At 30.5% G+C, this 22,211-nt stretch overlaps 1 protein-coding gene across 1 annotated transcript; it reads right to left on the bottom strand.

The window, feature by feature from the left end:
* On the bottom strand, positions 1 to 10,073 carry LOC129907881 (protein farnesyltransferase/geranylgeranyltransferase type-1 subunit alpha). Its single transcript, XM_055984387.1, has 4 exons — positions 9,799 to 10,073; positions 9,619 to 9,742; positions 704 to 934; positions 1 to 636 (listed from the first exon to the last, which is right to left on the bottom strand). Exons 1-4 carry the CDS (start codon positions 9,932 to 9,934, stop codon positions 147 to 149), a joined length of 981 nt encoding a protein of 326 aa, XP_055840362.1. The 5' UTR covers positions 9,935 to 10,073; the 3' UTR covers positions 1 to 146.
* Positions 10,074 to 22,211: the final 12,138 nt, after the last annotated feature.

Below are 22,211 nucleotides of genomic sequence, written 5' to 3' on the forward strand. Positions count from 1 at the left end.
TTCAGTAATTTCAAAAATGACAACAATATTTATTTTCTCCATCTATTTGAATGAAAACTTGTAGAAATAACTGTGTATAGGTATTATTACTCTTAAATGCTACTCAAATAAAATACAAAATGAAAAAGGAAGATTTGCAACCAACTTTAAGGCACCCGTCCTTCTAGTTTTGCATGTAATCTCTCAGCAATGTATTGCCAGTATTTCCGACGAATAACATCGTGCTTCTTGGACATATCGTCACAAAGTGAATAGACTTTCTTTGCGTAAGCTTCTTGTTCCGAAACATCTTCACCATTTTGTAGGGATTTCTCTTCGTACAATTCAATAAGGAAGGCTACCAAGTAGGGAGACCTTGAGCCATTCTCATAGAGTTCCACAATAAAATCAACAACATCGGTATGTTGATCTAAAGAGCCATCACTTTGCTTCAATAGACCACGCAGGAAATTCCAAGCACTTTCATTATTCTTCACGACTCGAATGCGGTTCATGGTATACTGCAATTCACGTTGAATAACTTCGGCAGTCAAGCCAAAATGCCGGAGGACAAAGAATCGTTGATTCCATGCAGAGTTGTTGCGTATATCTTCGGCAATTAGACGATCCACATAAGAAAGTTCATTCTCATATAAGCTAATTATAGAGAGTTTATGAAGAATATAAAAGGAATTTCAACAAAAAGAGAAATGGAATTACTTACTCATATGTCCGAATTACCCATTGGCGATGTTGCCATGCATGGTAGTTCTTTGCATCCATATTAAGTACAACTTCGGTGAGATCTAATTCATTGTTGGGATCTTTAAGAGTCTCCACGATAACACGACGATGATGCCAAACTTGATAGTTCTTGGGGTTGTCACGAATCACATCCTCAATATATTCCAGTTCATCGTATAAATTGCAATTTAGTTCCTTGAGAATTTCTCTCCTAAAAATGAAATTAAAATATTGGTTACTTTAACATACAGGTTATTTTATGGGTTACAATTTGAAAAAATTAAGGGGAAATTATCAAGGCATATCAGGCACACAAACATACTGCATACTTAGACGTTAGACCACGATGTTCTAATGTTAAAGGGTTTGTAGGTTTTTTTTTTTAATACAGAAACTTATAATCCCATCTCCATAAAAAATTGTATCGTCACCTCTACGTGGTGCCACACTGGCTGCTTGTCTAGTTTTGGGTCATTTTTCAAAAACACCTGGCAAGAAGATTAAACGACGAAATATACTCGAGCTTAATAACACTCTTCAAGAAACTACGAACTAAACAACTTGAACGAATTAATATCAATGCTCCTCGGCGCCAAGCTAGAAGGAACAAGACTTGATGTAAAAAATTGGAAACAATTCGTTGCCGATCAAGCTTCCTGTGATTTTGACGCAAATCAGCAAGTAAGTTTTGAGAGGCAATTATAGTCCAGTAATATTTTAAGTTTTCGGACAAAAATTGTTAACGTTTCATTTTTAAAAATGCATAATGTCAAAAAAGAAAACACCCGAATTTTTCAGTCTTATGTGATTTTAGCTCTTAAGGAGTAGCTGTGATATAAAATTACGTATCCTAAAGTCTAAAAATATATCCTTAAGATAATGGTTTCCAAAATTTTGCTTTTGGAATTTCGTAAATTTTAACGAAATAAAGTTTTTGTTTCAATAATCAGTATCAACATCAATAGAATTTTAACATCAAAAGGTGAAATGGTTTCATTTTTGTACATGTTGCTTGGATATTGCTTCTTATGAAAACTGAAATCTTTCAACATCGATGGGAGGTGTCGATACATTATTTTGAATCAAAGATGTACAAAAGTGCATTTTATCAAATAACTCGGTCAGTACCAGTAGGTGCATTTTGCGAAAAAAAAATACTTGTGGCAAAGCTACTGGAGCGTAAAATAAATTTTTTGAAATCAAAATTACGTTGTCAAACAATGGTTACATAGTAAAATAATATTACGTAATTGGTTGAATAAAACGATTGTTTTATTAATTAGATCAAAATACATACTACATGGAAAGTAGGTCCATATATAAATGTGTAATAGTATGGATGACTATCAACTGATGAGTAAGATGACCACTATACATTAGACTGATTCAAAAAAAAAATTTTTTTTTGTTCAAAGCATTGTTGAAAATATTGTAGGAAATGACGAAAAAAAAATACTGTAAAAGTTTCAGCCCTTAATGTTACCCCGAATAATTCGAATTTATTGAATTATATGTCCTAGCTGAAAAACAGTGAATGCACAAGAAAAGATATTTATACAGGGTGTCCCAAAAGTAATGGATCAAACGAAATATGCTGATAGGCCAACTTTAGGGCTCTCAGAATTTGGTAACTTGTTCATCCCAAATCCTTACGGTTTTCGATTTAATGCCATTTTAGTGAAATTTCAAAAAATCCCGACTTTGCAACAGTATTTTGCCTCCTCCGCTCATAATTGATTTTTGTTTTTTACAATTCTTTCACTAAAACATTGCCTAATAATAATAAATAATTAATTGATCAAAAAATTATTTATTTCGTACGCCATTTTGCTGCAAATTAATAAACAGTTCCATGTTTTATAAAAACTCAATTTCTTACTTTTATTTCAGAACAACATCCTGAAAAAAATTTGTATGGTGTGACAATGGTTTATTATTTTGAAAACTTGCCGAGTTATTGCAGTTTTCAAAAATGCATAAAAGTTTCCAAAGTTAAAGTTAGAACTAAAGATATTACAATTTAAAAGCAACAAAACAGGGCTTTTTAGAGAAAAATAACAAAGAAAAATAAACACATTTTCTCGACTGTTGTTTGTTTATTTCTTTTTGAATAAAAGCCCCGATTTTTGTTTGTTATTTTGCTCTGAAAACCTCTGTTTTTTGCATTAAAATTGTAATATCTTTCGTTCTAATTACATCTTTGGAAACTTTTATGCATTTTTGAAAACTGCAATAACACGGCAAGTTTTCAAAATAATAAACCATTGTTACACCATACAAATTTTTTTCAGGATGTTGCTCTGAAATAAAAGTAAGAAATTGAGTTTTTATAAAACATGGAACTGTTAATTTATTTGCAGCAAAATGGCGTATGAAATAAAAAATATTTTGATTAAATAATTATTTCTTATTATTAGGCAATGTTTTAGTGAAAGAATTGTAAAAAACAAAAATCAATTATGACCGGAGGAAGCAAAATACTGTTGCAAAGTCGAGATTTTTCGATAATTCACAAAAACTGCATTAAATTGAAAACCGTAAGGATTTGGGATGAACAAATTACCAAATTCTGAGAGCCCTAAAGTTGGCCTATCTGCATATTTCGTTTGATCCATTACTTTTGGGACACCCTGTATAACCTACAGCTTTGGTTCAGTTACCGATTCGGTCAATACAATAGTTTAGTAGATGTACGCCAATTCGCATTTTTCAAAATGGCGGATTTCGCCAGGTGGTTGGCGTCCCGAAAATCAGGACTTAAGCTTTTCTAATACCCTTCTTTCAGATTTGAAAAAATCAGCCTCCCAATATTTCGTTCCACAAAATGCCTGTTTTTTTTACTAACTTTCCTGTACTTAGATTATAGTTTTCAGATCAATAACTTTCGACTCATACATCGCATGACTTTAAAAAATATACCAAATTATTGGAAATTTGATGGTCCATAACTTTTACTTTTTAATAAACTATGTAACTAACACTGGGAATGATATAATCTTAAAAAAACCGAAAAAAAAATAAATTAAAACAACATAACCTCAAAACTATTGCCCGCTGAGAGAAATAATGTATTACAAAGAAAAAGATAATTCAATTTTCAAGAACTTTGGTCTGACAACCATTTCTATGGACCCATAGTTTTGGAGATATAGAGCGATTCGAGTTTTTCAAAATGGCGGATTTCGCCAGGGGGGTAGCGTCCCGAAAACAAGAACTTAAGCTTTTCTAATATCCCTCTTTCAGATTTGAAAAATTCAGCCGTCCTGTATTTCGTTCCACGAAAAAGTCTATCTTTCCTGTACTAATTGTTTTTTTTTTAAAACATACTTATATACTACAGTCAAATCGTGAGAAAAAAGAATCTAGCCATATTTTAAAAACTTAAATTTGAATTAGCATCATCTGACTATTTTTTTAAGCGGAGTTATGCACAATATTGAATTTTCCGAATAATTTTGTGTTTTAAATAAAAAATCATGAGCAAAAAATTAAATGAAGTATTATTATTCATTTCCAGCAATGTTTTCTATCGTAAATTATGAGCATTTTTCCAAGTTGTTTTGTAGCCCTCTTGATTCACTACATTTTGAACTCACTATGACCAAAGAGAACCGATCAATTGATGAATGAACGTTTAATCGCTAAAATCAGTGCAACGACGCACTTAAAAATCGTTTTTTTTTTTATGAAAATCTCGGCCTCTGAACATCTGACGGCAAAAAATAAGGTTATGAATTATATGTTTTAAAACATTTTTTATCGATTTGGTACATTTAAAATTCCAAAGAAATTTAATATAAAAGACCAAACAATTATTTATTCTAACAATCTTATGTAAACATTTTTTTATTCTTATTCTTAAAATGCGTGTTACTACAAGAATTGAAAAGGTTTACTCTAAAGGAAGATCAAAATCATTTATCGATGCAGATTGCGCTAACTTTTAGACGACAAACAAATTCAATGTAATTTTGAGAAGAACGAAAACTGGCAACCACTTGCAGCTAGCATTCAAAGCGGCGCGGCAGTGAAGGACCAGAGCCGCCAATGAGCTCAACACGTTAAGGAACGTAGGAGGAAAAAGAGGCAACACCAGAAAGGAACGATCGAGAAAATAGAGGCATACTTTTGCAGCAATGAGATTTGGACCAGAAGGTAAAAAGAACAATTTAAGGTTATAAACTTAAAACTGAAGCTTGCAATATTGTAGTAGACATAAGCGATTCTCAGTATTTGGACAAATAACTTCTGCAATCTTCACAATGGTGATGAGGAAATCAACTCGACCCAAAGGTACATTACATCATTCAACGTTGACGATAAAAGCTAACATTTCTGTCTTCCCGGCCTGGGCGAAATTAAGTTATGCATACCCAAGCTTAAGTGCAATTAGGCTGAGCTATTAAAGCAGCAAATTATCTTCCAAATATCTTCGAAAGAAATCATTCAAAGAATGGACCATTATTTACATGATCATTAAAAGAGAAGACCATCTGAATTGATCTAACTATAAAGGAGGAAACAGTCTACTTAACATGGCCTTTAAGATTCTCTCCACTGTATTATGTCCATGACGGAAGCCCTTCGTCAAAAATCTGTGACTATGCTTTAGACAAGGAGAGACCACCGTTTCTTAATAAATATCAATTTATTTCACCTAATCATTGATTTCAAGGCTTGATAGTTTGTACAGAGGTGAGCTGTAAAGAACCATGTCTAATTTTGGCATCTCTTCCAAGCTCGCCCGCCTCTGCAGGATGACGATATGGAATATGCCAAAGCGAATAAAGGAAAACGCTCCAGTCAATAATATCTTTGAATTCCAGTTCTAGATTCAAAACGACAATAAGAATCTTCGTTTCAAAAACTAATAAACTTCGTTTCTAAAGCATGTGAAATTGGATGAACGCTTGCTCTAAACGAGTGGCTTTCTATCGCGAACGATTAAAGCCAAATTAAAGGAAAACTATATAGAAGAGTAACTAAAGCTCAAAAATTGGCAATATTAGGGAACCCGGCCGAACAGCTTAGATTTTGATGATCTTTTTTTTCAAGCATCGGCAATTAAAAATACTTCAAAGTGCACAGTTTAAAAATTGCCGGTGTTTCCGTTTTGATTTTTTAAATTTAATTGAAGATTTTTGTGAACAAAAATTTTTCTTAAATTTTATAAATTAATTGATGATAAAAGATTGTCTAGGAAATTCAAGGAAAAAAAATATATATGGGAGTAAGGAACAATCTTCCATTGTTCAGGCGATAGATGAAATTTTCTTATTAATTGACTTCAAACACAAAAAACAATATTTGAACACAACGGAAACACCTACAATATTTAAGTATACGTTTTAAAAAAGCTAGAAGCTTAGTCACATTTGTAAAATTAAAATTAAGTTAATTGAATGAAGGGCTTTTGAAAGAATGGTAATTGAACTCAGATTTTTGAAAAAAAAAATTATTGACAAAATTATAACGTGTCGTTTTTAAAACTTTTTCGTAATATAAAATGCATTTATTTTTCAAATTTTTTAGGCCACATTTATTATGATTTGAAATTATAAAAGGAAATGTCAATATGTATTACGGTTTATGAAAAAAATTAAAAAGTATTTCATTTTCGAAGAAATTTTTTTAATATAAGTTTTGAAAAAAAAAATTAACTTATTTTTTTTTTTTTTAAGTTCAACATATAAATATAAAGTTATTTTTTATATATTCAATAGCCCTTATTGTTGAAAGTTAAAAAGCAAAAGTTTAAAGTTCTTATTTGCCAAAATCTTTGAGAAAATCAATTATTTCAATGCAAAAATTCAGTTTTTATCAAAAAACCCATTAAACTTGAAGTAATTTTTAATTTTTTTTATCAAAAGTGTGATAAATATTACATTTATTGCTTCGGAATTCAACTAATAATATTTATGGGCAAAAATATTTTTAAAATAAATTCATTTTTTATTAGAAAAAGTTTGGAAAAAAGTAATTTTAACAACTTAACTGTCCAATGAGTCCCATATGACTCAAAATATATGTTTTGTCACAAGCCTACAAAGTACCATGTATCATATATGACTCATATACATATTTTACTAAAAACAACTTCACTGTCCTCATAAAATCTGATTAAAAAACCTGTCTACGTTCAATATTATTTTGTTTATTTGAAGGATTCATCACAGAATATTTTCTGTATCGTGTTTCTAGAGTCCATGAGTCATATATGATTCATAAAGACATGTTTCTAAAAACGTGTTTGCTATATGAAACATAATATATATATGTTTGCTATAGAACATAATTTATTCATGAATGTGTAGGAAAAGAAGAAATACTTTCCCAAACTGCAAAAAAAATGGAAAAATGTTTGAGCAAAAAAAGTTATTGCATAAAAAAATCTTTGATTTTTTTTAAATTTTTTTTTTTTTTTTATTTTTTTAACTACGATCCACAATTATTGTATGGGTAGGTACATATTAAGAAAATTAAAACACCATTAATAGTACAGCGACTGAAAAAACAAATCTAGTCAAAATTGTAGAGGCATCAAAATTTGAATGCAGGGTAATTAGATGAGGCTTGATAATGTGTTTTGTCTTGTACGGCTTTCCACACGCCAGCCTTTTTGAAAAATACGTTTTGATCAATACCTCGAAAACGACTCATCTTACAGAAAATTGGCAAGGACGTTTTTGACATTAAATTATATTATCTTTCTTTTTTAAATTCACAATTTTCCTATAGAATGAATACTTTTTTAATTAGAGAGCCAAACAACTAATACGTGCTTTTAATCTTTATTTTTTACTCCCCAAGGCTGTTGTAAGGGGTAAGAAGTAAGGGAAACATACAACATTTCCAAACAATTTTTTTTTTCTTTTTTGTTTATTACTTTTTATCTCAATGTGTACATTTTTGCACTTTTTTTAGAGAATCCGTAAGAATCATAAGTAAATGAGACCAAAAAAATATAAGCAGCTTCTATAAGAACCTCAAAAATTGAGCAACATAAACCAAAAAGATGTGTGTTTTCGTATGTAAGTGCAATTTAGTTCATCTTCTCTGCGCTCTACACCCAAAACGGTTGATTTTAGAGAGAAAATTATATTGTATATAGTTTTACGAAGAACCATGCCCTCTGATGACCTCCGAGAAATAGGTCGCGAGATATTTGTGAAAAACTGATTTCCGTTACCATTTGACCCTTATAAGTTATAACTTTTTTAGCCTATACGGTATTAATGTCAGTTTTTCACATTTTCATTACAAAAATAAGCATTACTATTTACAAATAATGCAATTAGAATTGGTTTCTTACCTGAGTTATTGGTAAATATTGTTAAAAAAAAGGGTTTAGTTTTATGCTCCTATATGATTCATTGGACTTGTGCCGATGAAAATCAAATATCATACGTCCATGAATCATATAGGAGCATAAAACTAAACCCTTTTTTAAACAATATTTACCAACTACTCAGGTAAGAAACCAATTCTAACTGCATTATTTGTAAATAGTAATGCTTATTTTTGAAAAAAAGTACTGGACGTAGAGATGATTTTGAAGGAGTTTGTATGGGGACAGTAAATTCTATTTTATGAAAATATGTGTATGTATCATATATGACTCATTGGACTCTGGTGGCAAGGGAAAAAATAAATTATATGAATCCAATGTGCTTCATGGGACTTATAGAGTTGTTGATGAGAATAATGATGGACGTATAAGGTTTTATAATGAGTTTCTATGGGGACAGTTAAGTTGTTAAATTTTTTTTAAAACATTTTTTTTTTTAAATTCTGAGTTTGAGGACCATTTTGAGGAGATAAGAATGAGCTTCTGGCTTTTTAAAAATGTATTTTAAAATATTGTAGGTGTTGCCGTTGTTTTCAAAATATTTTTTTTTTTTTTGTTTGAGGTCAGATTTTGAGAAAATTGCATTTAAATTTTTATATATTTTTTTTCCTTAAATTACCTAGAGAATCTTTTGCTATCATTTGTTTTATGAAATTTAAGCAAAAAAAATGGTTTTGTTCAAAAAAAAAATTTAATTTTAAAAAACAACACTAATAGGTTCATATTATTTCTGCAATATTTGCAATGATTTTCTTCATTGAATTCTCCAGAACTAGGTGCAGGGAATTTTTTTACTGTACTAAAGAACAAGAGTTTTATGACAATGTTATCAGAGAAACTGGCGAAAATGCAGAAATTGTATTTTCAAGATTTTGCAAAACAAATCTGTTAAAATAAAAGCAGACGCAAGACATTAATTTGAATGTTTTAGTTTTAAGAAGTCTGTTTATTAGTATTTTTATATTTATTCTGCTTAAGCATTCTCAAACAATAGGTACTCGTAAAAATTCTCATATTTTCTATTTAACATCTCACAAAAGCGTATTATTTTCAAATTATTTATAGTATTAAATTTCCGTAGCTGTTTTGTAGAAAAAAAAAAAAAACAGTTGGTCATTAAATTTGATCAGATAAACAAAATGACTCATTCATCAAAAATTCATGAGTAAAAATCATGAGTTCTTAGTTAAAAATGATATCTACCCAAAAAACTAAACAAATTTAACGCTAATATCTAAATTCAGATCACAAATGCGTAAGCTAACAACAAAGTAGAAGGCTACAAGTAAACATTTATTTTATAACTTAAATCAACATTTGCATACAAAACAAGTTTTTTCAACTAGAATAGGCTTTAAACCAATGAACCAAATGCAAGCATGTTTCTTTCATAAAATTGTACTTTTACCCAAGAAAATGATAATTTTTGTTAAAATATTCTATCAAAAAATATCTCGCAATCTTTTTTCGAATCTATTTTTTGCTTATCTCAAATAAAAAAATTAAGTAAAAAAGAATGCAAACAAAAGAATAATTTTATTATTTACCTGTATTGCCAAACGGTGTAATTAGCCGGATTAAGTTGAAGGGCATCTTTGATTAATTCAAGAGCTCTTAAAGATTTCTCTTTGTTGGCGAGAATGGCACGGAAATAATCATAAACTTCTCGAACTAAATAAATAATGTTAAAATAAACTAAAAAAATAAAAGAATTTTTAAAATTTTACATCTTGGACTGTATGCAATTGCAACAACAGGATAATCGCCATCGTCTTGGGCGAGTGGCGTTACATCGGACCACTCTTTTCGGCGGCTATATGGAATCCAGTCGGGAGAAAGATCTTCATCTGAGCTATCACTCATTTTTTTTTTTTGTTTTTATTTGTTAATGGGAAGTTATTAATTTATTAAAATGAATAAAACAACGTTTTCTTTTGATGAGATTTTAAAACTTTCTGTAGGAGATTTTTTTTTTGGTAGCGATGACAAACGTCATGTGTCAGATTTGACACAACAGCTGGTACTGGAAATGTGGATGGAATTTCCAGTGGGGATGTGTTCGTAAAGTAAGACCATTCTGCTATAAACGAAATGCGACTATACAAATATTTAGCTGTAAACACAATGCGGTTGCAGGGTGCGAAACGAAAAGTTAAATCCAAAAATTACACAACGAAATTGTAAACGAAAAACTTCATTTCATACGCTGCTGAAGCGAAAAGAAATTTTCCATACAAATTTTCGTTAACGAAATAATGAACGGAAAATTTCGTTTTGCTTTTCGTTTTTCAGTACGTAGCTCTAGCGAAAAATTGGAGAGTTTTCATTCATTTATCACTTACTTTTTACTGTCCTGTGCACTTTTCTTGACTCCAAGAGCAGTGTTGACGGTTTTGTCACTTTTGATTCATTTATTTCGTGTTTTGAAAATTATTTTCTGTTGATTTTTCTTGATTTTGAATTTTTTTTATTTTGAATTTGACAGAATGATATTTTTTCGTTGTCGACTTGGAGACTTGAAAATTGTTCGTTTCGCATCAGCAGAGTACTAGGCTTTATGTGTACTGTGTGTGCTCGAAAGATATAACCTTTTTATGTGTATCATTGAAATTGAATTGGTCAAAAATTTTCGTTGTTATAAGAATTAACAGAATTAAGGCTTAACTACATTCACCACTTTTTGAAAAAGTACAAAAATGAAAATATTTTTTTTCTTTCTAGCGCAATTGTTTAGTGGAAAAGAGTATAGAAATTGTTTTTTTTAGACCAAAAACTAAGCTTTCTGCATCATTTGTTTTAATTTTCGAGCCCGAAAAACTATACAAAATTGCGTTTGAAAATGTTCACTTTTGTACTTTTTCACTTTTTCACAGGCTTTAGGTACTTTATTTGTTGTGTTATAGGTATTTTATACAGAAATATCTAAAAATATTAACAAAAAAAGGCGGAGAAAATAGGGTTTGAAAAAAACTCTCATAGAAAAAAATAATCAAATTTGTACGACATGGTTGCATTGAAATGGTAATATTTCGAGATATACGCAATACACATAGGTATATAAAATTACCAAAGTATTTTCGAAAAATTTGAAATAAAAATAAAAAAGTTTCCACGTTTGATTTTTAAAAATTCGAAAAAAAAAATTAAATAAAAATTCAAACGCTTATAACACAAGAACGACGCAACTTATGTTAACTGTCATGGTCTTAAAATGTACCTAGCTAAGAATATAAAAATGATTTTTGGTTTTTTGTTAAAAAAACATTTTTTGAATCCAACATGGATGCAATGGCCATACGAATGGTTTTGGTTTTTTTGTGAATTTTTGTTTTTTAATCCATGGATGTAATGGCCATACCATTACGGAGTTAAAAAAAAACATCAGCACTGCACATTTTTGACAGATAGCTGTCAAAGTGGTGCCAAATATTTGGACGGATTTCAAAAATCCCGATGTAGTTTTTTTGCACGAAATCTATATAGATAAACAAAAAACACACCTACCCGACAAACAATTTTGGTTCTATAAAGGCTTACAGATGCAATTGTTGCTTCTGTAAAGCATTATATAAGTAAAATTGTTATGAGGGTAATATAATTCAGAATGAATACCACAAAAACTATGACAAAATTGATACCATAACAAAAGGGAAAGGGTGTTTTTTTTTTTGTTTTTTGAAGAAATCTGCAGTATAATTATTTAGTAGGTATTAGAGAAAATTGGGAAATATAAGAATTAAATGAGTGTAAGCATTTTTCTCAAGTAAAAAGCCTTAAATACATTTGGCATTTTTTGCAAAAGTACAAAAAAGTAAAAATATGTATTTTTTTTTCGGCTAGAGCTGATAGTTTGTACACAAATTTGTGGCAAATTCATAGTCAATTTTAGTCCCCCAGTTTACCTTAGACTGGGGTTTATCTAATGTTATTTGAATAGGATTAACTCCAGTTTGTTTTTTAAGAAGAAGTGTTTTTTTTTTAAGCGAAGAAAAATGTGGGCTCAATGCAAAAATGAAGTAAGAATAATGGTACCATGTTAAAATCTACCAATTATGTTACGATTGAGATTGGAACAAATAATCTAAAATGTTTATAAAAATAACATCGATAATCCAACAAACAATATCCCTTATATAAAGCTTTACAGGAGCTACACTTACACCTGTAAAGCTTTATAGAAGCAAATTTGTTAGTCGGGAAGTCATGTTTTTTTTAGAAAAAAATTATTGGATTGGGTACCCTTATAATTAAATGTTGTAATAAGATTACATTTGGGAAAAGAATCAAGATTTTAGAGATGTCATAAAATTATTTTGGTGAAAGGGTGTTTTTTCGAATGCTAATAGCGTAATAGCGTAAAACTTTACCACATCGCTTAATGGAAAAGTTTACCATTATACACGTTTTATGAACGCCCTTAAAATCAATTTGGGTAAATGCAGTCACTATTTAGTTTTTTTTTATCGTCAAAATTAATCATCAAAAGTTTTCCACATTTGGCACATTCAGATAGTAAACTTTACTAAACAAAGTTGTGCGAGAAAGTTTAAAATATTTTGGTGAAGCTTTTCCATACAAATTTTGATAGCTCATTTACCAAATTAACCATTTTGCCACGTTTACGCAATTTTATGACTATAGTCTGTAACGAAGCGTTACATTTTTCTTATATATACATAAAACTGGAGTTTATCCAATGCAATTCAAATGGGATAAACTCGAATTCTTCATAAATGTTTCTTAAACAGTGTCCATAAATACGCCCCGGCCCCATTGACTATAATAGGTACCTACTTTAAGACTTTATTATTTTTTATTAAAAAAATTTCCTTAAAAGAAAGAATTTTTTTTTTGTTTCAAATCTACTCCGGAAATTTTGGATTTGCTCCACTTTTTTTTCAAATTTGCTCCAAAATTTCATGAGCAAGGTCCAAACCCTGGTTATTAGGTAGCATGTTAGGGTATAACATTGTATAATAAATAAAGAAATAAATAATTTAATAATTATAAAAGAAAGTAGTTAAGGCTTGGCCACACCGGAGGGTATGCTGTAGCGGTACGGGTAGCGGTAACGATATTTGTATGAAAAAAATTCCACATCTGAACGTTGATATGTCAGTTTGAAATTTTGTTCATTCATACAAGTACCGTTACCTCTACCCATACCGCTACCGCATACCCTCCGGTGTGGCCAAGCCTTTAGTCTATTAAATGAATAAGGAACATTAATAACACCGGCACACAAAAAAAAAAAGTGTCATGAACCAGAAACCAGACCTATCTTTCTATATGTTTTTGGGACCGCTGAATCCGAATTTCAAGTCCGTTTGGCCCTGTCACCCTCCAGTTTTGAGTAATATGCAAAAAACTCAAAAAAAGGTAGTTTTTGGGGTCTTTTTTACACTTTTCTCAAAACTGGAGGGTGACCAGGCAAAACGGACTTGAAATTCGGATTCAGCGGTCCCAAAAACATATAGAAAGATAGGTCTGGTTTCTGGTTCATAAAACTTTTTTTTTTGTGTGCTAGAACTGTCGCGACATGTCGCTGTCATACCCGGCACACAAAAAAAAAAGTTTCATGTACCAGGAAGCAGACCTATCTTTCTATATGTTTTTGGGACCGCTGAATCCGATTTTCAAGTCCGTTTTGCCCGGTCACCCTTCAGTTTTGAGAAAAATGCAAAAAACTCCAAAAAAGTCATAAAAATTCAAACAAAATGCACTCACAGCTCAAAACTGGAGGGTGATGGGGCCAAACGGACTTCAAATTCGGATTCAGCGTGCCCAAAAACATATAGAAAGATAGGTCTGGTTTCTGGTTCATGACATTTTTTTTTTTTGTGTGCCGGTGAATTGGAAAGAATTCGGTGTTTTTACTCTAACTGAGTTTTAAGATTGCTTTTCTCAGGGCGAACCTTGGATTCCGGCGAGCTTACCTCAGCCTTTGAAAATTAAGCATCACAAGTCAGGGGTATATCCCTAATGATTCGTGCAATACTTTTAGGAATTTAATTATAAGCGTTTAATTTGTCATGGGAACCAAAAATAAAATGAGCCTTCGGATGAAAGGGTGTTTTTTGAGCTAAGAAAACCTAAGTAATTTATTATAAATCGATATGGAAATCGATTTCTTACCTACATCTAGGTACTGAGGTTCGGGAATTATACGAAAAAGTATGGAATCCCAAGGATACAAGCCCTGAACTGTAGCATGCAATATAAGCAAGGAAATATCATTGTGGATTCGCAAGCGATATTACACAGAGAAAAATAGACCACATAAAATAGAACAAAAACAATAAGATTTCTCTATGGTTTTCATCCAAGAAGGAAACCTTATTAAAACAATCGGGTTTTCCTTATTGTTTTAAAATCTGCAAAAAAATAAAAAAAACGATGACCAGGCTGGGAATCGAACTGGAGACTTCAAATCATTAGTCGCCCACCTCAATTTTTTCAATTTTTTTTTTTTTTTTTGTCAATTTTCAATTCATTTTTATTTTTCATCAACTTAAAACTATCTTAAAGCTAGACAAAAATTCATAAAAACTAGCCTACTTATCAATTACTTACAACTAACTTACTGGCCCTATACGGGCACTCTAAGTTATTCTTCATTTTTCTTAATACTAATGCCTTTCGGCCTTAAAACTAATTTAATTCAAATAGTATTTCAAGGTTTTATTTTTTCCAAGAAATAATTTCTAAAAAAAACTTGGATTCTGATCATTTTTTTTGTTTATTTTAAAACTTAAAAACTAATTAAAACTACTTAAAAACTAATTAAAACTACTTAAACTACTTAAAACTACTTAAAAACTAGAACAGCCACAGCAAGCAATTTTGTATTTTTTGTATTTTTTTTTATTTATTTATTTTTTTTTGTATTTTTTGTATTTTTTTTTTTTTTTTTTTTTTTTTTTATTTTTTTTTATTTTTTTTTTTTTTTTTTATTTTTTTTTTTTTTTGTGCCACCCCGACTGTCCCTACTTAAAACTAAACACCTAAAACTATGTAAGCCGGCCAAGGCATAAAAACAAAGACCACTTTAACTATTTAGAGTATTATGAAGCCACCAAAACTGGTTCTCCTGCTTTACCCTATCTCTTCGGTCCCGATCGGACACAGTCCTACTGAACCGAAGACGCCCTTCTCCGCCTAATGCGAGGATGTCCCTGTCATACAGCAGTCGCCTATCCACGGTTCTTCGCCCGACGTGGTAGATTAGCGGAACTGCCAATCTATCCTGTACAAGCCCCCGACTATCTAAATAGAGGAATGCTTCAGGCGGAATATAGCCGCTTAAACACACACTCTGGAAGTATTCGTCGTTAGGGTAGTAAGCCCCAAAAATGTAGCTATTTGAAGAGGCCATCGCTCTTGAAACGTGGCCCCGAACAAGCTTCAGCATAAAGTTATCAATTCTATTTATGTTGGCCCTATTGTATAAAACCTCATTGGAATAGTAATGCGTGTAATCAGATTCGGGTGTTCTGTGCAGACCAAGGCAACGTCTAAGACACTGCCTCTCAAACACCCGAAACTTTTCCATTTGAGATGGAGCAACGTTGAACCACACAGGGCATCCATAGACAATCATCGGCCGGATGAGGGCCATGTAGCAAATCACCTTAACCCTGGTGTCAAGCCGGGCTATGTGAAGTTGGCACCCCCAAATGCAAATTTTTTTTTCAAACCTATATGGTTCGATTGCCCAAGGTTAGCCCAGGATAGCCCAAGATTTTTTTTCGTTAGCCCACCCTTAGTTTTAAAATTATAACGGAATTATTTTTTTTCACCTCAAAAATCACAAAAAAAAACTTTTTTTTATTCTGTGAAAAAATTGTTGGTCTTGCACTGTGGTTCGATTGCCCAACGTTAGCCCAGGATAGCCCAACTTTTTTTTTCTTGATTGCACTGTTTTTTCAGAAGATACAACAAAAAACTTTTTTTCATATCAGAAACCGAAAAAATTTAAATTTTTTTCTCCTGTGAAAAAATCCTTAGTTTAAAACCGTGGTTTGTTTGCCCAAGGTTAGCCCAGGATAGCCCAACTTTTATTTTTGCTATCGTAAGCTTAGTTTAAAAATTATAGAAGAATTAGTTTTTATTCACCACACCAAAAAAAAAAGTACGTATACACCTCAGTGACCCTTTTTTTTTGTTTCAGTGTAAAATTTATCCTTTTTTCATTTTTCCTCAATTAACCATTCTAATTCCAGCTAATTACATCACTTTTTTTCGTTAGCCCACCCTCAGTTTAAAAGTTATAGCAAAAAACTTTTTTCAAAGTACCAACTTCTTAAAAATCAAACATTTTTTTTTTCAGTGTAAAATTTATCCTTTTTTCATTTTTCCTCAATTAACCATTCTAATTCCAACTAATTACATCACTTTTTTTCGTTAGCCCACCCTCAGTTTAAAAGTTATAGCAAAAAACTTTTTTCAAAGTACCAACTTCTTAAAAATCAAACATTTTTTTTTTCAGTGTAAAATTTATCCTTTTTTCATTTTTCCTCAATTAACCATTCTAATTCCAACTAATTACATCACTTTTTTTCGTTAGCCCACCCTCAGTTTAAAAGTTATAGCAAAAAACTTTTTTCAAAGTACCAACTTCTTAAAAATCAAACATTTTTTTTTTCAGTGTAAAATTTATCCTTTTTTCATTTTTCCTCAATTAACCATTCTAATTCCAACTAATTACATCACTTTTTTTCGTTAGCCCACCCTCAGTTTAAAAGTTATAGCAAAAAACTTTTTTCAAAGTACCAACTTCTTAAAAATCAAACATTTTTTTTTTCAGTGTAAAATTTATCCTTTTTTCATTTTTCCTCAATTAACCATTCTAATTCCAACTAATTACATCACTTTTTTTCGTTAGCCCACCCTCAGTTTAAAAGTTATAGCAAAAAACTTTTTTCAAAGTACCAACTTCTTAAAAATCAAACATTTTTTTTTTCAGTGTAAAATTTATCCTTTTTTCATTTTTCCTCAATTAACCATTCTAATTCCAACTAATTACATCACTTTTTTTCGTTAGCCCACCCTCAGTTTAAAAGTTATAGCAAAAAACTTTTTTCAAAGTACCAACTTCTTAAAAATCAAACATTTTTTTTTTCAGTGTAAAATTTATCCTTTTTTCATTTTTCCTCAATTAACCATTCTAATTCCAACTAATTACATCACTTTTTTTCGTTAGCCCACCCTCAGTTTAAAAGTTATAGCAAAAAACTTTTTTCAAAGTACCAACTTCTTAAAAATCAAACATTTTTTTTTTCAGTGTAAAATTTATCCTTTTTTCATTTTTCCTCAATTAACCATTCTAATTCCAACTAATTACATCACTTTTTTTCGTTAGCCCACCCTCAGTTTAAAAGTTATAGCAAAAAACTTTTTTCAAAGTACCAACTTCTTAAAAATCAAACATTTTTTTTTTCAGTGTAAAATTTATCCTTTTTTCATTTTTCCTCAATTAACCATTCTAATTCCAACTAATTACATCACTTTTTTTCGTTAGCCCACCCTCAGTTTAAAAGTTATAGCAAAAAACTTTTTTCAAAGTACCAACTTCTTAAAAATCAAACATTTTTTTTTTCAGTGTAAAATTTATCCTTTTTTCATTTTTCCTCAATTAACCATTCTAATTCCAACTAATTACATCACTTTTTTTCGTTAGCCCACCCTCAGTTTAAAAGTTATAGCAAAAAACTTTTTTCAAAGTACCAACTTCTTAAAAATCAAACATTTTTTTTTTCAGTGTAAAATTTATCCTTTTTTCATTTTTCCTCAATTAACCATTCTAATTCCAACTAATTACATCACTTTTTTTCGTTAGCCCACCCTCAGTTTAAAAGTTATAGCAAAAAACTTTTTTCAAAGTACCAACTTCTTAAAAATCAAACATTTTTTTTTTCAGTGTAAAATTTATCCTTTTTTCATTTTTCCTCAATTAACCATTCTAATTCCAACTAATTACATCACTTTTTTTCGTTAGCCCACCCTCAGTTTAAAAGTTATAGCAAAAAACTTTTTTCAAAGTACCAACTTCTTAAAAATCAAACATTTTTTTTTTCAGTGTAAAATTTATCCTTTTTTCATTTTTCCTCAATTAACCATTCTAATTCCAACTAATTACATCACTTTTTTTCGTTAGCTCACCCTCAGTTTAAAAGTTATAGCAAAAAACTTTTTTCAAAGTACCAACTTCTTAAAAATCAAACATTTTTTTTTTCAGTGTAAAATTTATCCTTTTTTCATTTTTCCTCAATTAACCATTCTAATTCCAACTAATTACATCACTTTTTTTCGTTAGCCCACCCTCAGTTTAAAAGTTATAGCAAAAAACTTTTTTCAAAGTACCAACTTCTTAAAAATCAAACATTTTTTTTTTCAGTGTAAAATTTATCCTTTTTTCATTTTTCCTCAATTAACCATTCTAATTCCAACTAATTACATCACTTTTTTTCGTTAGCCCACCCTCAGTTTAAAAGTTATAGCAAAAAACTTTTTTCAAAGTACCAACTTCTTAAAAATCAAACATTTTTTTTTTCAGTGTAAAATTTATCCTTTTTTCATTTTTCCTCAATTAACCATTCTAATTCCAACTAATTACATCACTTTTTTTCGTTAGCCCACCCTCAGTTTAAAAGTTATAGCAAAAAACTTTTTTCAAAGTACCAACTTCTTAAAAATCAAACATTTTTTTTTTCAGTGTAAAATTTATCCTTTTTTCATTTTTCCTCAATTAACCATTCTAATTCCAACTAATTACATCACTTTTTTTCGTTAGCCCACCCTCAGTTTAAAAGTTATAGCAAAAAACTTTTTTCAAAGTACCAACTTCTTAAAAATCAAACATTTTTTTTTTCAGTGTAAAATTTATCCTTTTTTCATTTTTCCTCAATTAACCATTCTAATTCCAACTAATTACATCACTTTTTTTCGTTAGCCCACCCTCAGTTTAAAAGTTATAGCAAAAAACTTTTTTCAAAGTACCAACTTCTTAAAAATCAAACATTTTTTTTTTCAGTGTAAAATTTATCCTTTTTTCATTTTTCCTCAATTAACCATTCTAATTCCAACTAATTACATCACTTTTTTTCGTTAGCCCACCCTCAGTTTAAAAGTTATAGCAAAAAACTTTTTTCAAAGTACCAACTTCTTAAAAATCAAACATTTTTTTTTTCAGTGTAAAATTTATCCTTTTTTCATTTTTCCTCAATTAACCATTCTAATTCCAACTAATTACATCACTTTTTTTCGTTAGCCCACCCTCAGTTTAAAAGTTATAACAAAAAACTTTTTTCAAAATACCAACCTTCTAAAAATCAAAATTTGTTTTTTTTTTTTCAGTGTAAAAATAAAGACATTACTTTAATATTCATTCACCCGTTTTCTAAAAATTGATTTATCAAAAAAAAAAATCCAAAAGAAAGTTTTGTTGTTTGTTTAGAACAGTTTTTTGAATAAAAGTAGCTTTTCTATTTCCGGTAGCGTCAGTTTTGGTAGCTAAAAAAAACATTTTAATTTGTCTTCTAGGGAATCAATCAAAACAATTTACTACCAAGTTTGAAAGAAATCGCTTCAATAGTTTAGGCTTTAGACAGACAGAATTACCAAACCTACTTTTTTTGCATTCTCCATCATCGTCTGATTATGATTATCTCGAGTTAGATTTCCGAATCCTAAAAGTGCCCTATATCACCTGTATAGCAAGTAAAAACGAAGTCGAACCAGCTTTATTAAAATAATTTTTATTTTTTTTCTTTGTTATCAGCTTTCTTATATATTTTTGAATATAGTTTTTTTTTTTGTCTTCTGAAACTGTTTCATTTGCACAAAATGACAAATAGAATCCTTCTCGATTTCAAATTAGAATCCACTCAAAAAACATAACACTCAAACGTCAAGACAAATTCCTGATTCAAATAAAAATAATTTCTTTTTGAATATCAGCGAGTTAACGTTTTCAATTTGATTTTAGAATGAGTGAAACCAATTTCAGAAAAAGTGAAAAACATAAAAGTCGTCAAGTCAGTGCTGAAAAAAAAGTAAACAATGCCAATTTAAAAAAAAAAAAAAAAACAAATAATATTCCATATAAATTAAAAAACATATATTTTATTAAAATAACATTAACATACTTAAATAATTGTACATATTATATTACTTTTTTATTTTTATATTTTAAACTTTTATATAAAATATTAGTTCTGGGACTATTGGGTTATTATTTACATTGTTTGGTTTTTTACAGAAATCGTCATTTTCATGCCATCTTTCTAAAGGACTACGACAATAGCCCTGGTAATGACCTGATGTGTACCGGACAAATCCTCCTAGTACAAAATTATTTTGAAGAACAGAAATTTTTTCCGGAATTTCAGAAATTTTTATTCCTTTTGGATAATTAATTTTGTTCGCTATTAAAAATAATTGCATTTCAATAATTAAATATGGTGCAGTTTTGATTAAAACTTCATGAGTTGTTTTGCATTTTTGACATTTTTCTTGATTTTTTGAAAGTGTGTGAAAAACGAAATTTTTAATATAATCCGAAAAACTACAATCATTGTCTTGACCGTCCATTTCTAGGTATTGCACCATTTTTATTTCATTGCAATTTTCGATATTTTTTTCTACAGTGTACGATGGAACGCTTTCAATTAATTTGCCGAGAACAATGCCCGCATTGCTCCAGCAATCTAAAATAGAATTTTTTGGTTCAAAAATTGTTCGCAATAGCTTTGCCCTTTCCAAATAAAGACTTTTGGAGACACCTTCACTCGCGTATTTTATTATAAAAATAAAAAACGGAATGTCGGGTCTCGAGTCCACAAAATTTTTAAATAACGGATAGTTACAATAGCTATTTACCAAAATTTCACTCATTGCATCAAAGGAACAAGTGTTTTTGACATACAATTTTTGTCCCTCTATGTCGACAGGATCGCAAAGGCTTGCATTTAATAAGATCTCACCTTTCCTCCTCCGAATAGGGCGACCATATATTAATTCAATGTCAGGACACGGTCTGACATATTTGCCCCTTCGATTTAATTCATTCTCACTTTTTTCTGGTGGTGGTTGAAGGGACTCAAATGACTCAACCCTTTCATTTATATCATTCGATATTTTCTTTTTTGCCTCGGGATTGAGGCCAAACCAATTTTCTTCGTTTTTTAGGTAGTCGTTGTCTGTTTGCATTGTTTTTCTTTGTTTTCCGCTTTCTTTCTTGTTGAAACAGGTTTCTTCTTCAACTGCATGCTTCCTCTTCAACCCTTTTGCCTTTCCCAATTTGGAAACTCTCTCAATTGAGTTTATATGTTTGACCACAAACTTATCTGCCCGCATCGGCCGATAATTGGGGCCTAATTCCTGGTGTTTTAAATCTTTGAAGTATTCCTCACATCTAGCAGATGAAGCCACATCAGATGCCCAGGGAAAATATTTGGACATAACATTGGTCCAAAGAGGAAAGTGTTTGGCAAATTTAATTAGGTGCTTTGTGATCCCGGGGCAGTAGAGATCGTTGCCAGTTTCAGTTTGTTCTGCCGACTTAATTTCAACCATGGCTTCCTCATAGATATTGTTTATATAAGTTTTGATATCTTCGCTGCAGATATCAAGGTCGAGGTGGTCATATTCACGATCTGAATGAGATTCCTCCAGTATGTTTTCTGGAATGACATAACTTTTCATCCTCTCTAACATTATTGATTTTTTTTTTGAACACAATATTTTTTCGCCTCTTTCATTCGAGCCATCATACTCGCTTTCAGCAACGATGAAAGTGCCAAGCAAAAGCTCTTTGAAATCTTCTATGTCTTTGCACGAAGACATTATCCCTACGCTTCTTACAAAATAATCTTTAACTTTTGGAAGCTTTCCTTTGAAAACTTTTTTCTGGCAAACTATTTTAACCAAGTGCGCAATATCAATGCGAATATAGCACAGTAGAGGATATTGCAATTCGACATTTTGCAACCATCGAAAGCAATCTGCCAGATATCCTGCCAAAGTTCTTTCGTTGAAAGCCAAGCTTACAGCATTTAACAGAGCCATTGAGTAGTCGCAATCAACTCCTAGTGGTTTTGATCCCCCATGTCTCAGTATTTCTCGCAACCAGTATGTGATG

This window comes from Episyrphus balteatus, chromosome 1, assembly GCF_945859705.1.
Source record: "Episyrphus balteatus chromosome 1, idEpiBalt1.1, whole genome shotgun sequence".
NCBI lineage: Eukaryota > Metazoa > Arthropoda > Insecta > Diptera > Syrphidae > Episyrphus > Episyrphus balteatus.